The sequence below is a fragment of the Aptenodytes patagonicus genome, chromosome 12 (genome assembly GCF_965638725.1).
Source record: "Aptenodytes patagonicus chromosome 12, bAptPat1.pri.cur, whole genome shotgun sequence".
Taxonomy (NCBI): Eukaryota; Metazoa; Chordata; class Aves; order Sphenisciformes; family Spheniscidae; genus Aptenodytes; species Aptenodytes patagonicus.
The window spans coordinates 12765720-12788888 of NC_134960.1; the positions used below are offsets into that span (position 1 = coordinate 12765720).

At 40.1% G+C, this 23169-nt stretch overlaps 1 protein-coding gene across 4 annotated transcripts in view; it reads right to left on the reverse strand.

The window, feature by feature from the left end:
- Positions 1 to 2946: 2946 nt before the first annotated feature.
- CSNK1A1 (casein kinase 1 alpha 1) overlaps positions 2947 to 23169 on the reverse strand; it is a 36956-nt gene continuing 16733 nt past the window's right edge. The window contains exons 5-11 of one of the 4 annotated variants that reach the window (XM_076350056.1): positions 21277 to 21360; positions 17789 to 17928; positions 14398 to 14476; positions 13317 to 13391; positions 11952 to 12058; positions 10971 to 11083; positions 2947 to 5626 (exon numbers count right to left, since the gene is read on the reverse strand). In XM_076350056.1, coding sequence (XP_076206171.1) covers positions 5619 to 5626; positions 10971 to 11083; positions 11952 to 12058; positions 13317 to 13391; positions 14398 to 14476; positions 17789 to 17928; positions 21277 to 21360 — 606 coding nt within the window. In that variant the 3' untranslated portion in view covers positions 2947 to 5618. Of the gene's footprint in view, positions 5627 to 10830; positions 11084 to 11951; positions 12059 to 13316; positions 13392 to 14397; positions 14477 to 17788; positions 17929 to 21276; positions 21361 to 23169 lie in introns of those variants that run through there. The other 3 variants (XM_076350054.1, XM_076350057.1, XM_076350055.1) reach the window with 3 other exon arrangements.

A 23169-nucleotide genomic window follows, 5' to 3' on the forward strand; every position in this document is an offset into this window, starting at 1 on the left:
TTTCTAGCTTTAGCTCTCTGCTCTCCTCCCCCACTACCTGCCTGTACACCAAGGCAGGCAAATGCTTCCTTGCTCATCTCCGCCCGGCCTGGGCAAAGTCCTACCTACAGCCGCCACCAGATGAAGATTTGGCAAATCCTATCAGCAGGGGCCAGCCAGCTTGGTCCAGCTGCAGGCCAGCAACGAGAAACTGCTTTTGAACACCAGAGCCAGCTGCAAGCCCCAAAAGCTGGCCCTGGGGTCAGCCCACTGTACCTGCTTGGGGACAGCAGGATTTGTGAAACATCAGTCATTGTAGTCGTACAGAGATGGGCTCAAGGATCTTTAAAATTACCCACACTGCCGAGAAGCGGAGTTACCAGTTGGTGTACAAACACCATGAGAGAAGTGTGTGCAGCAGCGAGGGCGAGCCAGACAGACATCAGGGTAAGCTATGCTGAGGAGACCAGCCTTAAACCCCAGGGGTTCTCAGTTAAACACATCTGATGGTCTCATTTGGAAAAGTCCCATTGCACTTCTTTGGCATCAGTACGTGCCACAGCAACACATCCAAGGTACAAGGAAGGGAAAGGGAAGATATGTTCATCGTGCCCCTGGTCTGGTGGACCACGAGGTCCCACAAAGCACAGCCGAGTCATGCAAGTACCACTGCCCCACCTCTGCCAGTTATCTGAATTGTGCCGAGTCAAGCACCTGCCCTGTGTATTTGCAGGGCTGTAAAGGGTAAGGTCCACATTTATCATTACACACAGGGGCTTTGACCACAACAAGGAAAGCTCAAAAGCCAGTCTACCCTGTACGGCAGCATGTACACTCTGCCAAGTCTTCCGATGATCTCAAATTGCTTTCATTCAAAAAAAAAGTTCAAAGTCCATCACCTGCAAAGTAGCTCAAGGCTCACTGTTATTTCAAGGGTGGTGGAGAACAGGGAGCAGCGCAGGGAGCCCCGAGCCTGCTCTTTGGGACACAAGCAGTGCACACAGCAGCTCTGAAAGAGCTTCTCTGCCAGCTATGCATATTGATGCTATCCTTCAAACTCAGAGAGGGAAAGAAATGAAGTTAAGACCAGCTGTATTTACAAAAAACAATCTGCATTACCAACAAGAACAAAAGGCTCCTGAAGAGGGAAGGGAAAACAGAACAGTTAGGACTGCGTGTGCTCAGGTACTTCCAGAAGCAGCCCCTGATATCAAAATGCCAAGCTATTCTCTGAAAAAGGAGCTGCATCACCTTCGCGGTTATTTTATGGACAAAAATACTTGGAAAACTAATCACTCAAGCCTGGCGTGAGAATACTCCCTAGCTCCTCTCGATTTCCAGCTACCTGAATTCAGCACTAGCAATAGTTACATCTAAGAACATCTCACATGATGCAAAAAGTCAAGTTAGCATCTTAAAAGATTTCACACCTTTAGCACCAAGCTTTGCAAAGCAGCCGAGTCCACTGTGGTTCCTTTAAAAACAAGGACACAGTCCTGTGTTTTGGGCACAGCCTTCCCTTAACACACCACCTTTCCTTCACAGCTAAAGACAACACAGTCCTGGGTCTATTTTGAAAAGCTTTGTTAATGCAGCTGAGAACGATGAACGTCCTTGTGTCCTAGCACAACAGTCAATCTCAATTCTTTGCATACAGACCTGGTACCACCCTCCCCCCTTCCTGTTTAGCCCTGGATAACAAGGGTCACATTAAAGAGCCATTTCCACATTAGAACACGCCATGAACACAGCCCTTCCACTCAGGCCCTATTAGGAGGGTGGGCACTTCCTCTGCGTCATCCCTCGCCTCATGTTTCCAGAGGCATTAGTGCTTGGAGCAGACAGCTCTTCCTCCCAGCCCATTTTCCTTTTTGTCTGGAGCCTGCCATGCTCATAAACTTGTATTATGACATCAAGCTGATATGAAATCATGATGATTTCACTGCGATTAAGTAACGAGCAGATGGGGCTGACGGAGCTGGCTAAGCAACAAATCTTGTAAATTGGAGAATGCTGTCAGGAGAAATTAAAGCCTTATGCAAAACCAGAAGAATTCCAGCTGGAAGGAACTGCAGGGATGCATCTAGCCCAACCTCCTGCTCAAAGCAGCACAGCTACCACTTAGGCGCCTTCACCTCTGCTGCAGTCTGTTTTAGGAAAAGCACAGCACAGAAAGCACATACAAGTTCCTGCAAGTTGTAAGCAACGCACCTGAAAAAGCCAAATGAGAGAACAGGCAGAACAATGCAATAGCAGAGCAAGTCAACATGTAAGCTTGAAAAATAACACCCATACAGACAGAATTCAATAGCAATCAGCAAAAAAAAAAAAATGAGGATGGCACACACTGGACAGGCTTGACGCACCTACCAGAAATGTATCTAGCTTTCAGAGACCAAGTGTTTTCAACACAGCCAAGGCTTGAATTCATCACTCATTACCAATACCCACCACCACACAGAACAGCAGGCAAGGCAGTGAGAGCGACATTACTAACATTATAATAACTGAGACCTAGAGCAGCCTGCCCTTCTTTCAGACTTTTATAGGAGGAGAGAAAAAGGCTCTCAATTGCTTGTAGCAAGGAATGGCTTAAATAGGTTAAAAATAATGAACCAGTATGCTGCGCATAGGAGCACTCCACACTCCAAATTAAGCAATCCTTTAAAAGGTGTCCTTAGGATGCCTCTCAGTTGTTATAAGGAGGTTAATAAATTGCTTTGAAACCCTGTACACAGCTCAGTAAGATGATTAAGAACCTGTTGTCACAGCCTAATGTCATTACCTGAATTCTAGCACTTTCCAGGGAGCATGAGGTTGTACTTCTTGCGCTTCATGGCCTCTGTTATAATGATAATTACTGGTAAAGGGCCTGGGACAGCTTGCAGAAGTTTTTGACTTCGCATCAGTTCAGTAGGTAAGAGTAAACCTCCCAACACAAAACCTTTGCAGAGCTGCAACCAGAAGTCAAGATCCACATAGTTTTTAATGCTTTCAGTTTTAAGTCTTTGTTACAAACCAAATAGATTATACAGCAAATGAGTGTTCAGTATCACAGCATCTCTTTAAGGAAGGTTGCCATCTTGTTTGTTGTTCAGCATGTCTGGTGCAGGCTGGTTTTCTGCAAAGCAGCACGACACAGCCGACAGTTTAAACTCACGCTTCCGTGCAGAAGTAAACTCTATAATAAACACACCATGTCTGAAAGACTAACTGGACTCCATGCTCCTCTGTAGGACAAGGCTTGCAGTTGTAAAAACTAAAACCAATGCATTTTGACACTCCAAGCATATGAGCTGTTCTGGCTTACAGTGCTTATCAAGGGCAGTTTTACTTCTAAAATTTGACAACCCTCCTCAAAGTCATGAGTAAATTTAATGGACAGAAAATAATTTCTTCTCCTGAAACCAAATGATCTCCTCTGATTTTTGAGTATCTCATGTCAAAGCAAGAAAAGTAGTGCCAAAACAATTCCAAGCAGCCACTCTGAAAACAGCTGCCAAGAAGGCATTTCACTGATGCTTCTTCCCCTTCAGATGCATTGCCTAGAGAGTGGAAATCATATATAAGGACATAACATAGTATTCTAGATACCAGCTCTTAGAAACATACCGGTTTTCATGAGGCATTGCTTGTAAAGCATCCTTATTTGGATGGGGCAATACTCAAGAGTCTAGAAAAACATCCTAGCCAGAAGAATGAGCTACGTTTCCTCTTCCACCTTCCTGGTAACAGAAGAGAGACCACTCCGACTCAGAAGTTTCCAAATGTGCACCGACATCTCTGGAGCCCGGCAGACTTTTTACCTCCCTGTACTCCCAGATTATCTGTACAAACATTTATTAGCACACAATGTTCTCCAGCTAAAGTTTAACATTTTCTTGGGGCAGATCCTTCTCGTAAAGAGAGTATGCATAGTGACTGCACGAGAGTGCGGCCTTGATCCAGATTACCACTCCGTGATGACAGAGAGCGCACAGTGTAGGTATTATGATCTTGAAGAAACAGTTTTCAAAATGAAAGACCTTTTCAAACAGTAAAAATATGAACTGTGAGCAGGAACTCTGCTACATGCATGGTAACTGTCTAAAAAGCTAACATACAAACAACATTTACACAATAGGCATCTGGCAGCATTTTCAGACATTTTTTTAATTTATTCTGACATGCTATAAAGGAATAAATTACACTGTTAAAGAATTACCAGCAATAAAAGTATTTCTTTCTTTCAGCTGGGCTAGAATAGGAGTGAGAAGGAAGACAGCCTGGGGCAGTAACCAATGTGAACTCTGCATGGTGCGAGGCTGTCTCCAAGAACAAGAGTAAATCTGGTCATATCCACTTCACAAGAACTTGAAAGAAAATGCCTTGGTTTAAAACCATCCAAATACTCCATTCAAATTTTTCTCAAAACTAGCAATCACAAGTCAGTCCAGCCGATGCATGACATGGCAACGCTCGGAGGCTGCCAATACTGGGTCTGCAAAAGATGCCATTTCACTTTAAAAAAATCCAATCTTAGTATAGAGGGCTGGTCTCAAACAACAAGTTATAAAAATGCAAGACTGCCCCTTCCCCCTCAAGGAAAAAATACAAAATTTATTTAAAAACAAAATGAGGAAGAGTTACAACACTAAATCTAAAATGGTTTAGAAAGAAATATGACTTCTTTTGCTTAACAAATGGCCTCGAAACTTGGTTTAAAAACAGGGTAATGTAGATTTCTTAAACTGAATTAACAAGGCAAATTAAAAAAAAAATCTCATTTCCTTACAGAAACAGTTTTTAGTTTTTAATGAAGTTGTAAACAAAAAAGCTCCCGCTTCAAAATAAAAACAAAATCCCAGATCATATAGATGTTTACAGTGATTACATTTATCTAAGCAACTTACATACAGGTTCAGTTGTAAGATGTTAACTAAATTTCGTGACAAATATGCTGTTTTTCCTTTTATACCAAGAACATTATAGAGTTAATGCAGAGTCCTAAAGATTATCTAGTAGTCGCTAAGTTTCTCTTAAGTCTTCACTTTAGATGCTGTTATTTCTAGCACAGGTAAGCAGGCAGAGTCTTTCATACGCTTAAAAACTGGAATCTTTGGTTACTACCATGTCAGCTGGCTTGGTATGTTGCACATAGAAGCCAACAACTTTAAGAATGTTTTAAGTGTACAACTTTCAAAACCCAGGGAGGAATAACCAGAAAAGAGTGCACAATTGTGAGCATTTACAATTATCACAACTGTTGCCGAAGACTGTTCATGCCATTCTTCCAAAACAATGAGATCTCATAAGCAGTGTAGTTCAAAGTAAAAAGGTAACAAAAATTGGCATATGCACAATTTTCTCCACTTGTGTGTCAACCATTAGTTAACTTTTCCACTTGAAAAAAATGCAATAGAAAACTGGACACCATGTTTCACTATCTCAGTAATATTCACAATTACAGCTGCTACAACTCGAAGTGCAGCATCATTGACACTGCCCAGAGCCAGTTTATACTGATATTAAGTTCTTTACACCAAGTAAATGGTTGCCCACAGCCACTGGCAAGTGTACGTATGAACTAAAATTTCTAGGATTTGGGGAGTGACAAGTCCTGCTCCGATCTGCTCTGCTTTGTCCCATCCTCGCCATGCTCAGAAACCTGCAAGATAAACACAAGGGCAACTTACTGATACAGGATGAAAATGAGAAACAGCCTTCACAGTAGGAGAATTAAACATCAGTTATGGTCATTCAAAGGGGAAAATGCTGCTCCGTCTCAGAATTACAGAGTTCCTGGTATCCATTTCCAAAGCTAACCAGCATTTGCCACCACCCTTTAGCTCAAACACACACCTCTCACTCACACCTACTGCTGCACTGGAAAACAGGCTTATGTACCAGCTGGATGCCACATTCTTCAAATAGGAATTCAGACCAACAGTTTGAAAACAAGATGTGTTATTGCCACTAGGAAGCAGGATGTAATTTCATAGGATTGTTTTCTACTTGTCTGCAACGTCTCGTGTTTATATCCTTGAATGTCAAACTGTCATCTGATTGCAGTAGTGCTCTTCAGAGACGCAGTACAGCAGTATCACACAGACAGAAGGAAAAGGAACAGGAATAACTTACCTTACAGTAACTGGTGTTCACTACATGCTCACATGTACGACGTTCTGGGCAACCAGAACAGAAGCGAGAACCTTTGACAGTGACTAGGAACCCAGCATACCTTCTGTCCTTGGAAGGACAAGTGAAACAACTCATGTGACAGGGGAGGTGGGGCGTCAAGAACAGTTCTTTTGAAGTTCAGTACTCCAAATGACAAGTTCAAGACATTGTGGAAAAGGGAGTAAAGGAATACATACATAGATCTCAAAGAACCAGTTACTGCAAGCTAAGCCAGTCTTCTCTTCATGTGACTGCTTATATACTCATTTCTGGTGACTCAGGTAGTAGCACTGTGCTTTAAAGAGATAACAGGAGTCTCAACCAAAGACTACTTTTGCCAAGCAAGTTTCCATTCTGGATGCCCTCTGAACGCACAGTATTCTGTCGATGTATGAATTCATCTGAACAACAGCTCTGAGTTTTTGCAACAGAAATCTCTTCACAGTGAAATACAGATAAAGCTGACCTCAGCTATAGCTTGTGCTGTCATCCAGAGAGAAGCAAGTGCAAACAAGTCTTAAACATAGCCTGACATTCAATAAAAAAAAAAAAAAAAATGTATCTGGATAGTACCCAGAAGACAGCTTTAACTCTTCCAGAATGGGCTACAGGTAATTTAGAAGAGATTCAACAGCTTTGTTTAAACCCAATCTTAATGCACTGAAGGACAATTCTCTTTATCCAGCACTAGCAATTCTAAAAACAAAAAAAATCCTGCACCAGAATTAAGACAGTCATTCCCAGCTGAGTGCAAATTCACACAGAAACCCCAAGGGATTCTTCAGTTCCACTGGCATAAAGTTGTCCTAACCCTTACTTGATGCATACAACCAAAAGTTACACTGTTTTTCCATTTAGTGTGTTCAGCAGTGAACATTGATTCGTCATTTGAACCACTTTCTCCATCAAAGCAGCCAAAACTAAGTCAACAAAGGAGGAGCGTGTTCCCAGTGTGGAAAGAAACAGATCAACTCATTGCTTTAGAAGCCTGGACATTTCAAATGAAAACAGGATCCTGAACCCGAGGACAAAGGACATGCTAACAAATGATATGCTGCTGTTTGTTAGAATACCTCAAATCCAAGGTATTATGGGCAAGAGAATGCCCAACTCTGCTGGATTCAGTAGATGTTGCTCTCTGTAATCTACTGGATTCAACCCACAACATCCCTTGCAAGTCCTATTCAGACTGCACAGAAGTGTTCCCAAACAGCCCAACCGCAGCTGTCAAATGAGATGTTGAGACATTCATGTAGTGCACAAGACTTTGCCAGAATAAAGAACATGCTGAAGAGTTTATGCCAGCATCTCTCTAACAAATCTTCACTATATACAGGACCAGCTCAAACCTGCACATTCATCACTCCCTGTTCCTCTGCGGTGTTACCCAAAACTTTGATAATCTCTATGCTACGTGAGGGATACTCAAATTGCTTTATTATTACCATAGCTGCAGATCTGATCAATGGGAGAAGAGTAACTGTACTGTCATACTCTAGGAAGCTCCTCTACTTGAGGAGTGTTCAAACTTTTTCTCTATTAAGTAGCTGCAGAGACAAGCAGTGAAAAGTATTTAGTTGTCAATTGGCTAAATCTCAAGTAGTGAATTAATAGTCTGTTCTGAGAAATACTGCCACGACCATAGGTGTCCAGTGAATGCTAATGGAACTGCTGACAGGCTTACAGAACTCTACACTGAAGTGAATTAAAAACATCTCTCACAAATGGAACTGATAGACTTTATCCTGGAGACTGACTGCTTGAGTCAGTTTTATGACTGAGGGAAGCTGACTGTAAGCATTGTTACAAATCACACCTGAACAGCTGCTGCACTGTCAAGAGATCAAGAGCTAAACTTCCCAGAGTCAGCAGAGAAGCTCTGTCTGTTGAAAGAGTTCACCTCTCCCAAGTTCAAAAACAGCTGATCTTGCTGTTACAAAAGACACTGCACAGGGTTCCACAGAGAGACGGGGGGGGGGGGGGGGGGGGGAAAGAGAAAAAGGCCATTGACAGAACAGGCTACCCTGGAACCAAACAGAATATTCAGCCTGAATAACCTATAGGACTCAGTGAGATGGTTTAATATGGATCCAAGTTAAGGCAGCCAGGAATATCTATAGATGAGCACACTGTCCAAACAATCTAAGTCATGTAAGTCTCTGGACATTGTTTGAAAGAATTAAGATTTCACCACTCTCCCCAGATGCACATATTCAATAGCACTTTATACAGTATACTGTAAGATTTTAACCAATAAATGCACCTGTAAATTGCTATTTCCAGTACTCTTGTTCAACTGGATATGGTTACCAGAGGAGTATAATTTGATACCATGAAGCCTTTTAAGCCACTTCAGCATAGGCTTTGCTACAGCAGCTACATGAGAATTTAACTGAACTCTGGAAAAAATAACCAAGTATTTCATTAATCATCAATGTGACAGCAACATAAGCCATAGAGCCTCCAGCTTGAGCTTAGCTGATTTCAGAAAAATCTTCATTAACAGGCAACATTCCCCACAAAAAGGCATTTAGGATTTTAGAAATCTGGAATCTTTACTTTGATGAAGAGACTAAGCTAACTATTTTAGGAAGGTGGAGAAGTCTTCAGATGTTTGACAAACACTACTTTAATGCTTTGCTGACATTACAGATTGATCGATCCAAAGGTCACAAGCCTTTTCTTTGTGATAGGGAGGGGAGAGGGAGTCATTCCCCTAAAAGGCTGTTACTCCGTGCAAAAGCCAATGAAATTCTGCTAGAAAAACAGCAACTTCTCCATAGCTATAGCGATGGGCCTCGTTACCAGAGGGCAGTGCGATGAGGAATGTCCATCAAGAAACAGAAATGGTCTATTAAGGTTCAACTGCAAGACAGCTTCCCCGTTACTCGTACTTGTCAGTCAGCTGCAGCTTTGCACTCTGTCACTAAATCATCACTAGAAGGTGGAGGCAGATAATCATTATAATGACCTTTTCTTCACTTACAGTATAGCACTTGGTCAGAGACCGCCTGAGCCAGAAGAGTAGCACATTAAACCTCAGAATACTTCACCGGCAAAACAGTATTTCAAGTGCATACAACTTGATTTTTACAGCAGCATCCCTTTACAGACCATCACCTCCTGTTAAGACCTTCACTTTAAGCACGAGCCATTGTGAAGAATCCACATTTTTGCCCAGATTACTTCCTTCCCTCCTGCTCTAACAGCCAATCTCTCCACACCCCAACATCACGCTGGGTTCAGTAGTGAGTTCTGAACTCCAGTCAGAGCTTCTGTATTTTGGGAAGCAATCTAAGCCTGTTAGATTGCTTAGTCTATCAGGAGACTGCTACAAGTCTGCTACGTACTGGTGTTCCAGCTGAAGGAACTGGTTTACAGCCTTCAGTGTTCTAACACCTGTCAGCTCCAGCAAAACAAGTTGGACTCTTTATGCCACAAAGAATCTGACATTTAATGGTATCCTGTGGAAGTTTTTTTTCCTTCAAGAAACCATTCCAGATTGCACCTTGGGAAGACCAGCAGGTATTTTACTTCTTCATTTTTCTGGATGAAGTGTTATATTTTTGGATAGCTATTTTGACTAAAGCCACCTGGCAATGTTTGAATGCTGCCACAATACACGAAAAACAATGTTTTGATAAGTTTATTGCAAACTTCTGCATTTCTTTGACTTCCAAGTCTGCCATGTTAGCTTAATATATAATTTTATACACATAAAAATGATAGTCAAGACAAGAATGTACTGAAGAATAGCAAGTACTAGCAATGCCCAAGTACATAACTTAAACCTAGCTTCTCTACTCTCACTCAGACAGCCTCACTAGCTTCAATTTTATCCACAGCTCATCTTGAAGAATCAGTTTCATTACAAGACTGGCTGTAATAGTCATTAGCTGTAGCAGTTTCATTCTAGAGACTGACTAGACTAACACTGGTAGATTTACATCACAAAAAAAATTTAAAAAGCTTCTAGAATATGTAAAAAAAATCATATCTGCCTTTTCAGAACTCAGTTTTCAGTTTTTACACAATTACATCTTGAACATTTCACATTTCCCTTTGAAACCATAACCTAGAAACATTAAAAATAGTCAAGAAACCTGAAGCTCCACCCCAGAGCATCCAGATACTTCAGAAAATTGTGACTTGGCAGTCCACAGCAGTTTGGGGTTACTCCTTGATTTAGGCAAGACATTTTGAGCTCACTGGTCCTTTCCTTTAACTCTGGACCAAATGTCTCAATGTAAACCCACTGGAGGAAGCCAGATCATCCACAATTTTCTGTTTCCAATATTTGAGGCATACAGAACAGAAGCAAACCCACAGCACTATACCAGCTGGAACAGAGTAGAACCCAAAGTCTCTAGATCCTTGCCTAGTTAATGAGAATTAGCCCTTAAGAAGTGTTAGGTCTAGGATTTTGGATTGTATTATATATTTATATATATATAAAAATATATATATGTATATATAAATAAAAATAAATAAAAATGTCACATTCCCAACACCAAGTCAGTTTCTTGTTTTTGGAAAGTGGTTAATGTGGGAGCAAAAGATGCAGTGGTTAAAATGACCCAACATCCCCAGAAGAAATGATATGAAGAACAAGGACATTTTGGTATAAAGTTAGTAGTCAAATTCTCCAAGGACGTCTTTTGGTTTTGCTTTTTAAATTAACAGCCAAATATATTTTTTAAACCACCTCCTTGATCTAACACTTAAATTGCTGACATTGTCCAAATTAGTGTAATTTTTTTTTTTCCTGTAACGTCACTTGGTTCTTGGCTACTAACCTTTCATGTTACTCTTGGATTTGTCAGTTTGCTTGCCTGTGGGGGTTTGGGCCTGCTGCCCCTGCCCACTGGAAGAGGCTGCCTGCTGTGCTGCTTTCTGCTTTAACATTGTCCAGTCGAATGTGTAGTCATATTGGTGGTTCAAGGTCCTAGAAAAGAGTGAAATACTTTACTGTAACACATCATAACTTCCTTATTGCTAATACCAAGCCTTTGCTGAAAACCCAGAACTAGAGGTTAACTCTTTTTGTAAGCTGCTTTGGAGATTATGAATGGTATATAAATGCTAAGTATTACTAACTTAAAGGGATTCTTGAAGCAAGCCCAAATACCATTAAGCAGCATTTTCTTCACTGTTTACGCAAAAGTCTGCATTTGTAGAAGCACTTCCTCACAACCCAGCTTACCCATTTGTCTGTACTGAAGTTCTCAGCTTTTTTTTTTTTTAAATATATATAGTTTTAAGGAGAGACTGCAGTATTGTAGATCATCGAATAAAAATTGCTTTGGATTCCAGAAACTTGGAGGTAGACTCTTGAGAGATCAGTACCAGCTCTTCTTTTGACAGATGCTGTTCACTCCACAAGGTTGAGTTTATGGTTCTGGTTTCTCTAACAACCTCAATGAAACAGCACTATTCCCCTCCATTGAAATCCGTCTCCTGGGCACCACTGCTAGTCCCCCATCACCAATCTCCAAACATAAAAAGCTTCAAACAATTCTACCGAGGGGTCAATTTCTTAAGCTACTTGCAACAGAACTGGAAGCATGGGCTCAACCCTCTAGCATTGGTGGTCAGATCAGGCAACATAAAAACAAGAGAATCTTTTCCTTCAAGTTTAACATTGAACAATATTTTTCAGGTTAAAGCTTTTCAAACTCTGAAATGAAAGAAAGTCCCAGAACTCCCTACACGACACACATACGGAGCAGCTTTCTGCAATGCAAGTCCCACAGAGCAGTTACCAACTGGTAAAGCACTGACAAATTTCTGTACTTTTCCACTTTGAGACTGACCTGAAAAGAATACGGAATAATTGCCTCAGATACATGTAATCTGGTGCCTCTTCAAAGCGCAGGCCACGACAGTAGTTCAGATACATGGCAAATTCTGCAGGGAATCCCTGTAAATCAACAGTGTTAATCATCAAGCCATGGCTTGCAGCAAAAAACTTCTAACAACCCTGTAAGAAGGTAAAAAGCTGTATTTCTGTCTATAATGGCAGAGAAAAACTGGCTGAAGATTCCTAAGTGTGAATTCCACTTTGCCTCTAGGTATTCATTTATCCTGTATTTCAGAAAGTGGATTTAATCAGCAAGTTACCAGGTACACATTCCTTCCCCAGAATTGTTACCTGATGCATGTTTTGTAATCACAAGTCCTCTGCTACCAAAACCTTCAACATACAACATATTTAAAGCACTTCATTCATCCTAATTAAACCTAGTTCTTATTAACTAGGTCTCTGAAATAAGTAGTAACTGTTTCTCTAAAGATTCCACTCATGTTTCCTTGATAATCTACTTGAGCATACTAGAAGCAAGGTCAGTTACCACTATTAAGTGTGAAGACTTAAACCATGAAAACCTCTTTCAAAGATTCCCTGCTTTACATATTTATACATTTAATGCTATATGAAAGCCTACATGTAAATACGTAATAGCATACAGCATAATGCTGCACTACAAGAAAGAAAACACAGGGTACAACAGGTCAGCAGTTTGGAAGAGGCTGTCAGACTATAAGTGTATATAAATGTGCATGACTAGAAAGTGCAATCCTTGGTGCTGCTGTCTGATGTGCAAAAACTACCACGTGTTCTCAAGGACCTTTCTTAACAAGCATGTGACTGCCACAGTTCAAGAGAAATCTTAAGACCTAAAGGATAGCATTGGAAAAACATCATTCTGCAACATGGCTTTAAAGATCACTTGACATCCAATTCCACTACAGCCTCTATTTGAGATACAGAAGACAACATGAACAATCTTGAAGAGGCAGAAACAAGTATATACAGGCAAGCTATACAGCTCTACCTTGGTTTTATTCATCCATGAGGGCACATGTAGAACTTTCACTGTAGAAGTTGAAGAAATGAACAAGCCTCACCTAAGAGAGCTGGAGAACTTGCACAGCCAACAGTCACCAAGAACTGGAATGATGGTGGCATGAACTACTCCAAGAAACAGCAGCGAATGCCTGCCCTGTTACACACATTCACAGTCCTGCTGGGTGGCCAAACACAAGGCACCCATGACTGCCAGGGAAGTATTATTCAGCAGCAAATGCCATGTGAGACTAATATACTGGCTCTAGTTTTAAAAAAACAAGAAAGAAAAGAACTTCCATTTCACAGTATGACATCACTTGGAAACTCTTACCTTACACAAAACCTCAACGGGAGTGGACATTTTCTTTTCACTAATCTTTTCATACTTTTGCTTCTTTGTTGCAGCCTGTGGAACATGTAGGTCACAATATAAGAGATACTGTGCAACACTGGATTAACAAGGACAGTAGCAAAAAAAAACCAAACAAAAATCCTTTGGTCAACCATAAGTATTTTATGTGAAATCTCCAAGTCCCACACACTTACTGCAAAGAGAATGAAGGTCAATCTGGTATTAAGATTTGGACACAGTTTAATACCATTTGGGCAGTCTAATGCTTCCATCACGTGGCACAGCTCGTGTAGTTCTAGCTGCTGCTTTTGTCCATTAAACAGACCAGACTTGCATTTACATTTGCCAAAGTTCTATTAATTCCCACTCAGTACCCCATTCAAGGGCTGCCTGCGTGTTTCAGTAAGCAGCCATTACATTCATTTGCAGCTGAAGAGTTCTAGTGTTTCACAAGCTGCTTGCCTTTTTAGAAAACTTGCAGCTGCAACACCATTTGGGTTACACAACTCTCACATGGAGGAAGGAAAACAATTAAAACATGAAAACAGATCACTGAAGTCTATATAACAGAAATAAGAAATATTTGCCATGCTTGTACTTGGCTACCAATACATGAAAATACTTGAAACAAGTCTGTTGCAGCTAATAATTATTCAGTCATGCCATAAACCGGACTGAAGATATCACTAAAGCTGAACTTGCTAGGCAAGAGATTATTTCCATACTCTCTACAGCAATTCAAAAAGCCACTAGCAATGTTATTTTCTACTTCCCAAAAAGGGCCTCAGCCTACAACAGGACAATAATAATTTGCAAAGATGACATAAGCTATTGTTTAGCATAAATTTTAAGACAGTCAAACAATACACATTTTGCCTGCTGCACAAGAAGCAGAAAGAACCTTTCTTCTACATTCTATAAATATCATGCCTTGGGAAAAGCCACTTGTGTAACTGAAGCTAAACATTATATACAACCACCTAGCCAGAGCAGCAGGCAGAAGCACGATACCCAAACGTGAAAATAAGGGTGGGGAAAAAGAAAAGGCAACATAACCTACCTTTAATCCTTGCCAAGGCAGACTGGTTCTGTTAAAGTACATCAATACATAGCCTAGAGACTCCATGTCATCCCGACGACTGGAGAAAGAGGAAGAACACAATGAATTACAAATTTTGCCATTTCATACTTCATTCCAAATAGTGCAAGCATTCCAAAATTTAAAAAATAAAAATAAAAATTAAGGAATAAAACCTAAGCTTTGGTGCAAAGGAAGGTCTCTTTCTAATACAGCTAAGACATCTAGGTGTTCAGGATTCCACTGGCAGGCATGTAACAAGTCGTCACAAGCAGGAAGGAGATCCTATTCATTTTTCAAGCAAGAAATAGTCAGTAGGTATTGTGTGTGGCAAGTTTCCATCTGTAGTTACATTAGAATAATTTGGGAGACAAAAACTTTGGAAAATAAAGAGTGAAACATTAAACATCTTTCCCATTTAATTAAGTAGCTTGGATAGAAACTAAAGTTTTACCTGTAGGAACCACGGAATGCATTGTAAGAGAGATACATGACGTTAGCCTCAACTTCATTAAGGAAGATTTCTCCCTGAACCTTGCCTCAGTCTGGGACCAATACTGAACATCTAGCCCCAAAAGGGCATTAACTCCCTTCTTTCTTCACTTCTGCTAAAATACCTTGAATTGCCTCCATGATTTTTAAAAGACAAGCAATATTTAGAAAGGTACATGCATCAATCCGAGAGGTGCCTCTGCTTTCTTCCCATAAGTAGTCTGTTTTAAGGCAGCTAGAGAACTCCAAAGTTATCCATCCATAGACTTCACTGAGAATTTGCACGCAAACTCATCTAAAAAGGCTTCAAGTGTTTTCTGTACTGCATATGCTCCAGATCCACACTTCAGCCACATGAACACCATCATACACAGCTTTCATGATTACTGAGGCTAGTACAGTTCACTGAAGTGGAAAAAATGCTCCATGATTTTTTTCCTCTTGGCAAAGTTGCCTCTTCCCATCTGTGGTCGAATTAGATTTTTCCTCTGACTGCCCCTCTGCAGCTAACATCTATTTATCATGAGACAGAAAAATAACTTATTTTTCTCCTCCCAGCTCCCTTATCAAGAGAACCTGACAGGTATTGCTGCTGCTTTGCCACCCAGGGAGATCTGCAAAAAAAGCATTTAAACGGTCGCAGGAAAGACTATGCACCTACTACCCCTACAAGGGAGCAAAAGGCTGAGAGCGGTATTGCAAACAGGATTATACATACGGGTGAGGGTAAAACAGCTACCTTTAAATGAGAACAGTCTGTAAGAACCTGGACAGATCTACCTCCAAATCTCGGTATGAGAGGAAAGAAGTTGTAGGTGATACTTTATGTTACAGTCAACCCCATATAAACACTAATAATCACCAGAATGGCATGCCTGTCACCCCCTCAACTCATGTTGCAGCTCTCTGACCCTTTGGGGAACTAGTTCAGGGAGCTATCCCAGAAGAATATCAGCATTGCTCCCTAAGCCATTTCACCACAAGGCCAAAAAAGCACTAGCTGTGCCCAGGGGTCAGGGAAGGTAAGATTGGTTCACTCCTCTTGACAGCAGCTAGCTCTGAGGTCATCTCAGCTGTAAAGTGAAACCACAGCCAAAGACAGAGGGATGAAAAATGATACTAAGACCACAAATCCAGCCTGCAAAACTTGCTAATTATATTAGAATTGCAGATTTTAATCATCAACAGGATTCAGTGAACCGGTATGGGGCTGTGACATAAAATTATGTTTTCTGAGAAGGCAGTGGTAAATTCAGAAGCAATAAAGGGATTAATAGGTTCCACCCCCCATCCAGTTAATTGTTTTAATATTTAATTTCATGATTTTGTAGTAGGAAACATTTAGCTCTGTAGATCTGTAATGGATATATTACATTTGAGCACATACTGATAAATACGATTTTCAGGATTTGGAAAACAGGACAATACTCTCCATTACTAAAACAAGAAATGGGTAACATTGCAAACAGCTCCGAGAATAGCTGTCACTACATATAGGAAAATATGTTCTGTAACAGTTAAAGTACAGCACTAACAGTTGAAATATTCAGCCATAAGCTTCAGGACTAGTTTCTCTTGATTACAGGAATATATTATTTGTTTGCCTCACTGTTAGCTTGATCTAGACAGTTTAATAGCTTTTAGCATGCACCAAGCTACATTTCTAATTATATTAGAATTCCCAGTACCAGCAGAGATGATACAAGACCTCCAACTAAATTCAAAAGCAATAGTCCTTTGCAGTTCCCTCCCTTCACTGTAAGGTGCTAGCACAGCTATTCCCTTACAAGGATGGCTTGGGTTCTATGAAATGTACTTACTTCAGAAATGACACCTGTCATTTACCTTACTTGACCCACATGTCAAACAGGTCTAGATAATGACACTGACAATAAAATACACTTGAGGAACCTTAGAGAAATTAAAGCAAAGAAGAAACATGGAGCATTTTAAAGCACCAAATATTTGTAAGTTACATGGTCAGTTGAAGTTGACCACTAGAAATTCTGTCATTCCCATCTTGATTAAACTGAAAGTCAGAGGCACAGGCATTCATGGAAGTTTTAACTGTGGCTAAGCGACCTCAGCATCATGTGATAAAGCCACACTATTACACTTACACATTACAACATCTAGGCATATAGGTAAGGAAGAGAAGGGAAGCATCACTTCATATCTCATGAGTACCTAACATACACTTCCAAACAATGTAAAGTGCTATCTCCAATGGACCGCTGCTAGGATACTGCAGTAGCAATATGCTTTTGATCCAGATGATAAAAATGTGTTTGTTGATTAAGGAAAGCTCAAACATATAAATACACACAAATAGACATATATACATACATACAGATCCACAACTATGGTTGTGTATACCAGAAACCAAAATACAATGTGAGTGAAGTAAAAGATCTTTAAGTCTTGCCTGCAGACAAAAGGATAAACAATAGTTCACTAACTTGAAGGGAGAGTGAGAAAACAGGATACAGACACCAGCTTTAGAATACCCTTTCTGGCTACAGAATTGCATCTCAAGCCAGTCAGCAGTGCCATCAACAGGTACCAACACAATCAGGAAAGTGCACCACTTTATTTGTGTAGGTCCTCTGACAGAACCACAGGGAAGTATAGCCTATCCTTTAAAAAAACAAAACAGTATGCAGAACATCCACCTCATGCCTGCAAGACTTAGACTCTCTTCAAGAAGCAAATTAGGTGCTTGGATTTTTTACCCTACCCTTGAATAGGCAGCCAAAAAGAAAAGCACTTGCAAAGGGATATATACACTTATTCATATAAAATTAGTTCAGACACTCCAGAAGCTTACAAATAAGATCATCTTGCAGACTCCAAAGTGCAGCAGTAACCTCCTTGAACTCACCTCTGTTCAATGCCAAGATGTGCATTGATACTGGCATATCGAGCTGTGCCAGTGAGATTTTTGTCTTCTCTGTATGGTATGTGTTGCCTTGTCCTGTTGTCCCGGTACTTTTTGGCCAAACCAAAGTCAATAAGGAATAACTTAAAGAAAAATGAAAATAGATTATATTCCTATACAGTGCAAGGAATCCCCAACCTCTTTCACTAGGCATTAGCTACATTTTGACACCCACACAATGTAACAGCCTACAGTTAAGAGAAAGCAAAGTAACAGTGCAGAGTCACAACTAGCTTTAACTAGCCAGTTCAAAAACTTAATAGGGAATTAGTTCAAGCCTTTTCTCAATCCAGTGGAATAGATTAGATTGTGCTACTCGGCATCTGTAGCTTAGTTCTACAACTATTTTATGTTACTATTGTAGTTTGTATCACATTAGCTCGATAACTACAGTGCACAATTTAGGAAGGAAACTAGTATGTGCGAAAGCACACTTCACAAAAACCCACTCACACTAGAGCAGTTTACACATACAGACAGTTAATGGCAGCTCAGCAGCTTAATGCGAATGATGCACATCCTATATTCTTCTCTAGGTCTCAAAGAATACTGGCCATTCTGCAGAGCATAAGGCCAAAACCTTCAACAGCAAACAAGACATCTTGCTCTCAATCATACGCTCATTTTAAGACTACCAGAACACTATCAGAGCAACACGACACACTTGCTGATGATATTAATACAGCCAGGAAGCTAGAGCCTAGTACATGGAATCCAATTTAGGTTTCTAATAACCAAGCTTGCCCAATGACTGAGTGCATGCTAATTAGTGTGCTAACAGCCAGCCTATCTACAAAGGTTAATACAGACTGTACCTTCCTGCAACAAGATTTCAGGACTAGGCAAAAAAAAGCTGAGGCAGAAGTACACAAGGAACATTTCAAATTCTAGCAATCAGTCTTCAAGCTACAAATCATCAGGCTGAGCTCCCGATTCCAACGCTGGATTAATGCTACAGGATCATGGACTACAACCCCTACATATTAATGAATACTGCAAAAGTAACTTGGGTGAGGGAAGGAGATGATGGAAAGAAGACATAAGGTTCAAGAAATTCTCAGTAAAAACCTATTCAGTAGGTTCATCACCTTAAAGGCGATTCCAGAACAGAAGATGCAGCTTTAAATGCAAACAAGTGCTAGAGACTGATACACAGGTATACCTGCATTCAAGACTGAAACAAAGGGTCACTCTGGTACACTGAAGTGCTGTGAATTATGAAGTGACACTCAACATGGAAGCATCAAAGATACCGAAAGACTGAAAGTTTCTGAATTGCACGGTAGGTATGTTTTTAGAATTCTGGTTGAAGAAGATTTTCTAACTCTGGTAGTCTAGACAGGAAAAAACAAAGCTAAAAGCCTCTTAAACTACTGATGTCAGAGCAGAAAACCTTGAGTTGAAATCTTGCCATGATTTATACGCGACCACAAAGCACAGCAGTTCTACATTTGCTGTTGTAGTGAAAGTTACCCTGGAAGCCCAGAATGCTTTGAGCAAGAGGACTTAAAACCAAGTTTTAAGATCAATTACACTGGTCAGACAGTTCAGGAAAGTGGGGGTCTTGTCTCTGTTGCACCCGCCACAGCTACCACTAGAGGTAGTTATTCACTTAGTGAGCATGGGCATGTTCTCCAGCTACCAGGAAATTAGCAATTTTGATACTAAACTCCTAAAGCAGATAGTATAAAGCTTCTATGTGATTACTATACTGCAAATGCAACTTTCCTAGAAGCAAAGCCTGAGCTCAAATGCGATCGCTTATTTTCTGATTAAAGCTTTCTGATCAGATGACAGCCTCTGACGTATAGTTTGCAACAGCTACTTTTGCAGGGCCTTTGCCCATTAGTTTAAGCAAAATACTATGCCTTGAGAAGGAGGGAAAACCAAACACTATACACATCAGTCAGAATATTTCCACTGCACATTTAGTTACAAACACTTTAAACAATTCAAAGTCTTCACGTGCTTTCTGTAATCCTGGGGATCTTGCTGTTAATTAATGGTATGAAGGGACAAAGTCATAGTTCATGAATCAAACTAGTTAACACTGAAGTGTGTCTCTAATACATAAACAGCTGGTATCTAGCCCTGTTTAGCACAGACATGCTAAGACTACTTTCTTCAAAAGAGTTATAAAAGTAAATGATGCTCTGTCTGTTCCACAGCTGCTACGACCTCTCAATATTAGACCTGAACAAGGTAATCCTGCATTCTCTCAAGAGGTATGGGTAGAACCTCTTGGAAAAAAAAAAAGAATCAATTCAGCAACACATACCTATTTTACGCTAGTCAAGTAACTGGATATTGTTTTATGGCACTGATTTCTTGGGAGAAGTTTACTCTGTTCCCTAGCTTAGGCTCATTCTGTATTTCCCATTCTAGATGGGTGGAAGGCAAAAGACTAAGTCCATCTTGCAAAGAGTTAAGTTGGAAGATACAGCCTTATTTGGATGAGCACAGAATGTACCGATGCCAGACAGGAGGAACACAGATGTATTCCCACAGATAACCTCATACCACCTTAATTCTGTTTGTTGCATGATCAGCAGGAAACTGGAGAAGTAGGGCAAGATTTTTGCCAAGAGCAACTAGAGAAGTAGATCAAAGTCTCTGCCTCAACTGATAAGAAAGTTTCAGAAGCAGACAACAGAAGCCTGTCAGCTTGCATACAGCGGCTAGCTGCCTGGGATTTAATACATGAAGACTATCATTGTGGAAAGCTACAGACTGATTCTATGGCCAAACTCCTGAGCTATGATTCATATTCAGCAATTTCCAGCTGTCCTGCTACAAACTGGCATATGTCTTCATTTCTCTCCAATTCATCTTCTCTTTTTAAAGAGTCAGGAGTACTACATTTAACACTACAAGATAAGCTCATGCTTCTCCAAGACACAGCTTATTGGAGTAATTTCATTTTATAAGCACAATGAATGAAAATATGAGAGTCCTCATTACACATTTGGAAAGATTTTGAACAAAAACTGCAAGAGAAGGAGTCTGGCTGAAGCGATAACAGAACTTCTCCACGTGCCTTGAAAGACACTGCAGGAACCCTACAGGAAGGCAAGCAGACAGCCCTATGCAGAAGCCCTGCTATTTCACTAGGGTGGCACATCTATCCTTCAACACATTCAATAGATTGCCTTTGAGTTTTAAAGGACAAAAATAAAACCTGTTTCTGCATCTGAAGTCAAGCAAGTACATTTAGCCCTTTTTAATATCAAGTTTAGAAATAATTCCACAATTTAAACAAGCGCCACAGGGAAACATCTTAGTAATGTTACATGTTTGCCAAGTATGTCTGAATAATGCCAACATAAGAGGTGCTTTTGCAAGGTCTACATTCTCCAGAAAAAAAAACAAAACAAAACAAAAATAAAGCACATGAATTTGGGGTTGAGGTTGGAATAGGAGACAGTTCAGACCTGGTTTAATCCTGAGAAAGATGGGTCCTGAGAAGTACTAACAGTCATGCTTCTTTTCCTCTTCCCCACTGGAGATTCTAAACACTGAACAAACAATAGAGGGTGGCAGTGCATCAAACAGTATTGCTTACATTGCAACAATGGCCGGCGCAGACAGGCAACACCGAGGCGTTCGAGAAAGAACAGGGTAGCCAAATGCCATCCTTCTTCCACCAAGCACTGTAGTTTTCAAAAAAACTATGTATGTTCATATTTTTATTTTTTAATTTTTTTTTTCCAAGGAGAAAATTTGAAAGATGTGACAAGGTAAATTTCAACTGTGAGCCACTCCAAAATGGCACTGCCTTGACCAGGGATAGCAATGGTGACATTTGGCTCTATTAAAAAAGGAAATTGAAGTTTTGCTTACAAAAGCATCATTTGGTTCCACAAACTGCCCTTCCCCCAAGAGACATTTAGAAAAAGTAAATCTTCAGTAAGGAAGAGGTAGAAGGCATTTAGTCACCTTAAAGTTTACTTTCATAAGCATGCAGGGCTTATTTCTAGCAGAGCTGAAAATTCATCTTTTAAGGTGGGAGCAAAATTTCTCCCCATCACCAAATTAAAATTTGAAAAAAAAATCAATTTAATTTTTAAAAAAAAATATAACTGACAGGAAGCTACTGGAACAAGATTACCATGCTATTCTAGTCTTTGTGGCTGATTTTCTTTAAACTGTGCATAGTCATCTCTAAAAAACCCAAAACTACACTTAGTTATAAAAAGAAACAAAGTCAATACTGTATGGTGGCAAGTGTTCCCTAAATAAAGCACTTGGTTCCAAACAGAAGCAACCCATTCCTCATTTTGCTCATGTAAACCTATTAATTTGCACTTCTGTCAAGAACTACCCCACTAAACTCGAAAACCTTGCAACAGTAAAGAAGCCCATGCCCACAGACAGTGTTTACCACCATATAATTGCGTGGCTCCTTAACTAGTCTACTAAAGGGAAAAAATATAACAGTTTACAGGCAATTTTGTTTTTCATTTCAGCTTATGCAAATCTAATGTGTTCCTCCACTAAAGTAAGCACAGCAGCAATTTCTAGGCCATTAATCCACATCAAGATGAAAGAGTGCAGCAATGCCAACCTAGCATGACTGTGTAAAAGTATAGAAAAATGGCCCAAAAAGAACAATTGGAAATCAGAAACTAAAACTACAAAAAAAAAATTAAAGTTATACTCTAAGTCATGCCAGAAAATTAAGGAGCCTAACTGCTCGACACAGCAGAGAAAAATAGAGCTCTACAGAGTGAAAGTATGAAACTTGGGAACAAGCAAAGTTTAACAGCAACAGGATTACATAAAGACTGCCTTTCAGCTGGACTTACAAGCTTTTCCAACAATGGTTGTATCTAAACATTCAGTGCACTGCACCTCTTCAGATAAGAGCTGTTATCTCATGTTAATCAAGCTTTCCCCTTCTAGTGTTCATGGCCCTGAAGTTGGCATTCATACAGGCAAACAAAGGTAAACATTTTAAATACTAGTAGTGCCTAAAGAGATGAGACATTCTCAGATGGCATATAGAGAAGATAAGTGGGAATCTTGCTTCCAATAAACAGCTTGATCACATATATTTGTCCTGAAGTTAATTTCTATTAAGTAGCATGCTTAATGCATTGCCAATGCTGCCTGTCTGCCCGAGCTCGACATACAAATTGCAGGATTAAGCATATTTCACTCAAGAGAACTAAAAATAAAATAAAAAAAGTTTTCTTCTATGTAAGGTTTTCAACAGGAAACATGCACTTCTGACTACGTTTACCCATCCAAACAAGTGCAACCACCTCAGCCCGCCCCCGTTTTTTTTCCCCACAAAATAAATTGAGAGCAGTTTTTTGTTGCAT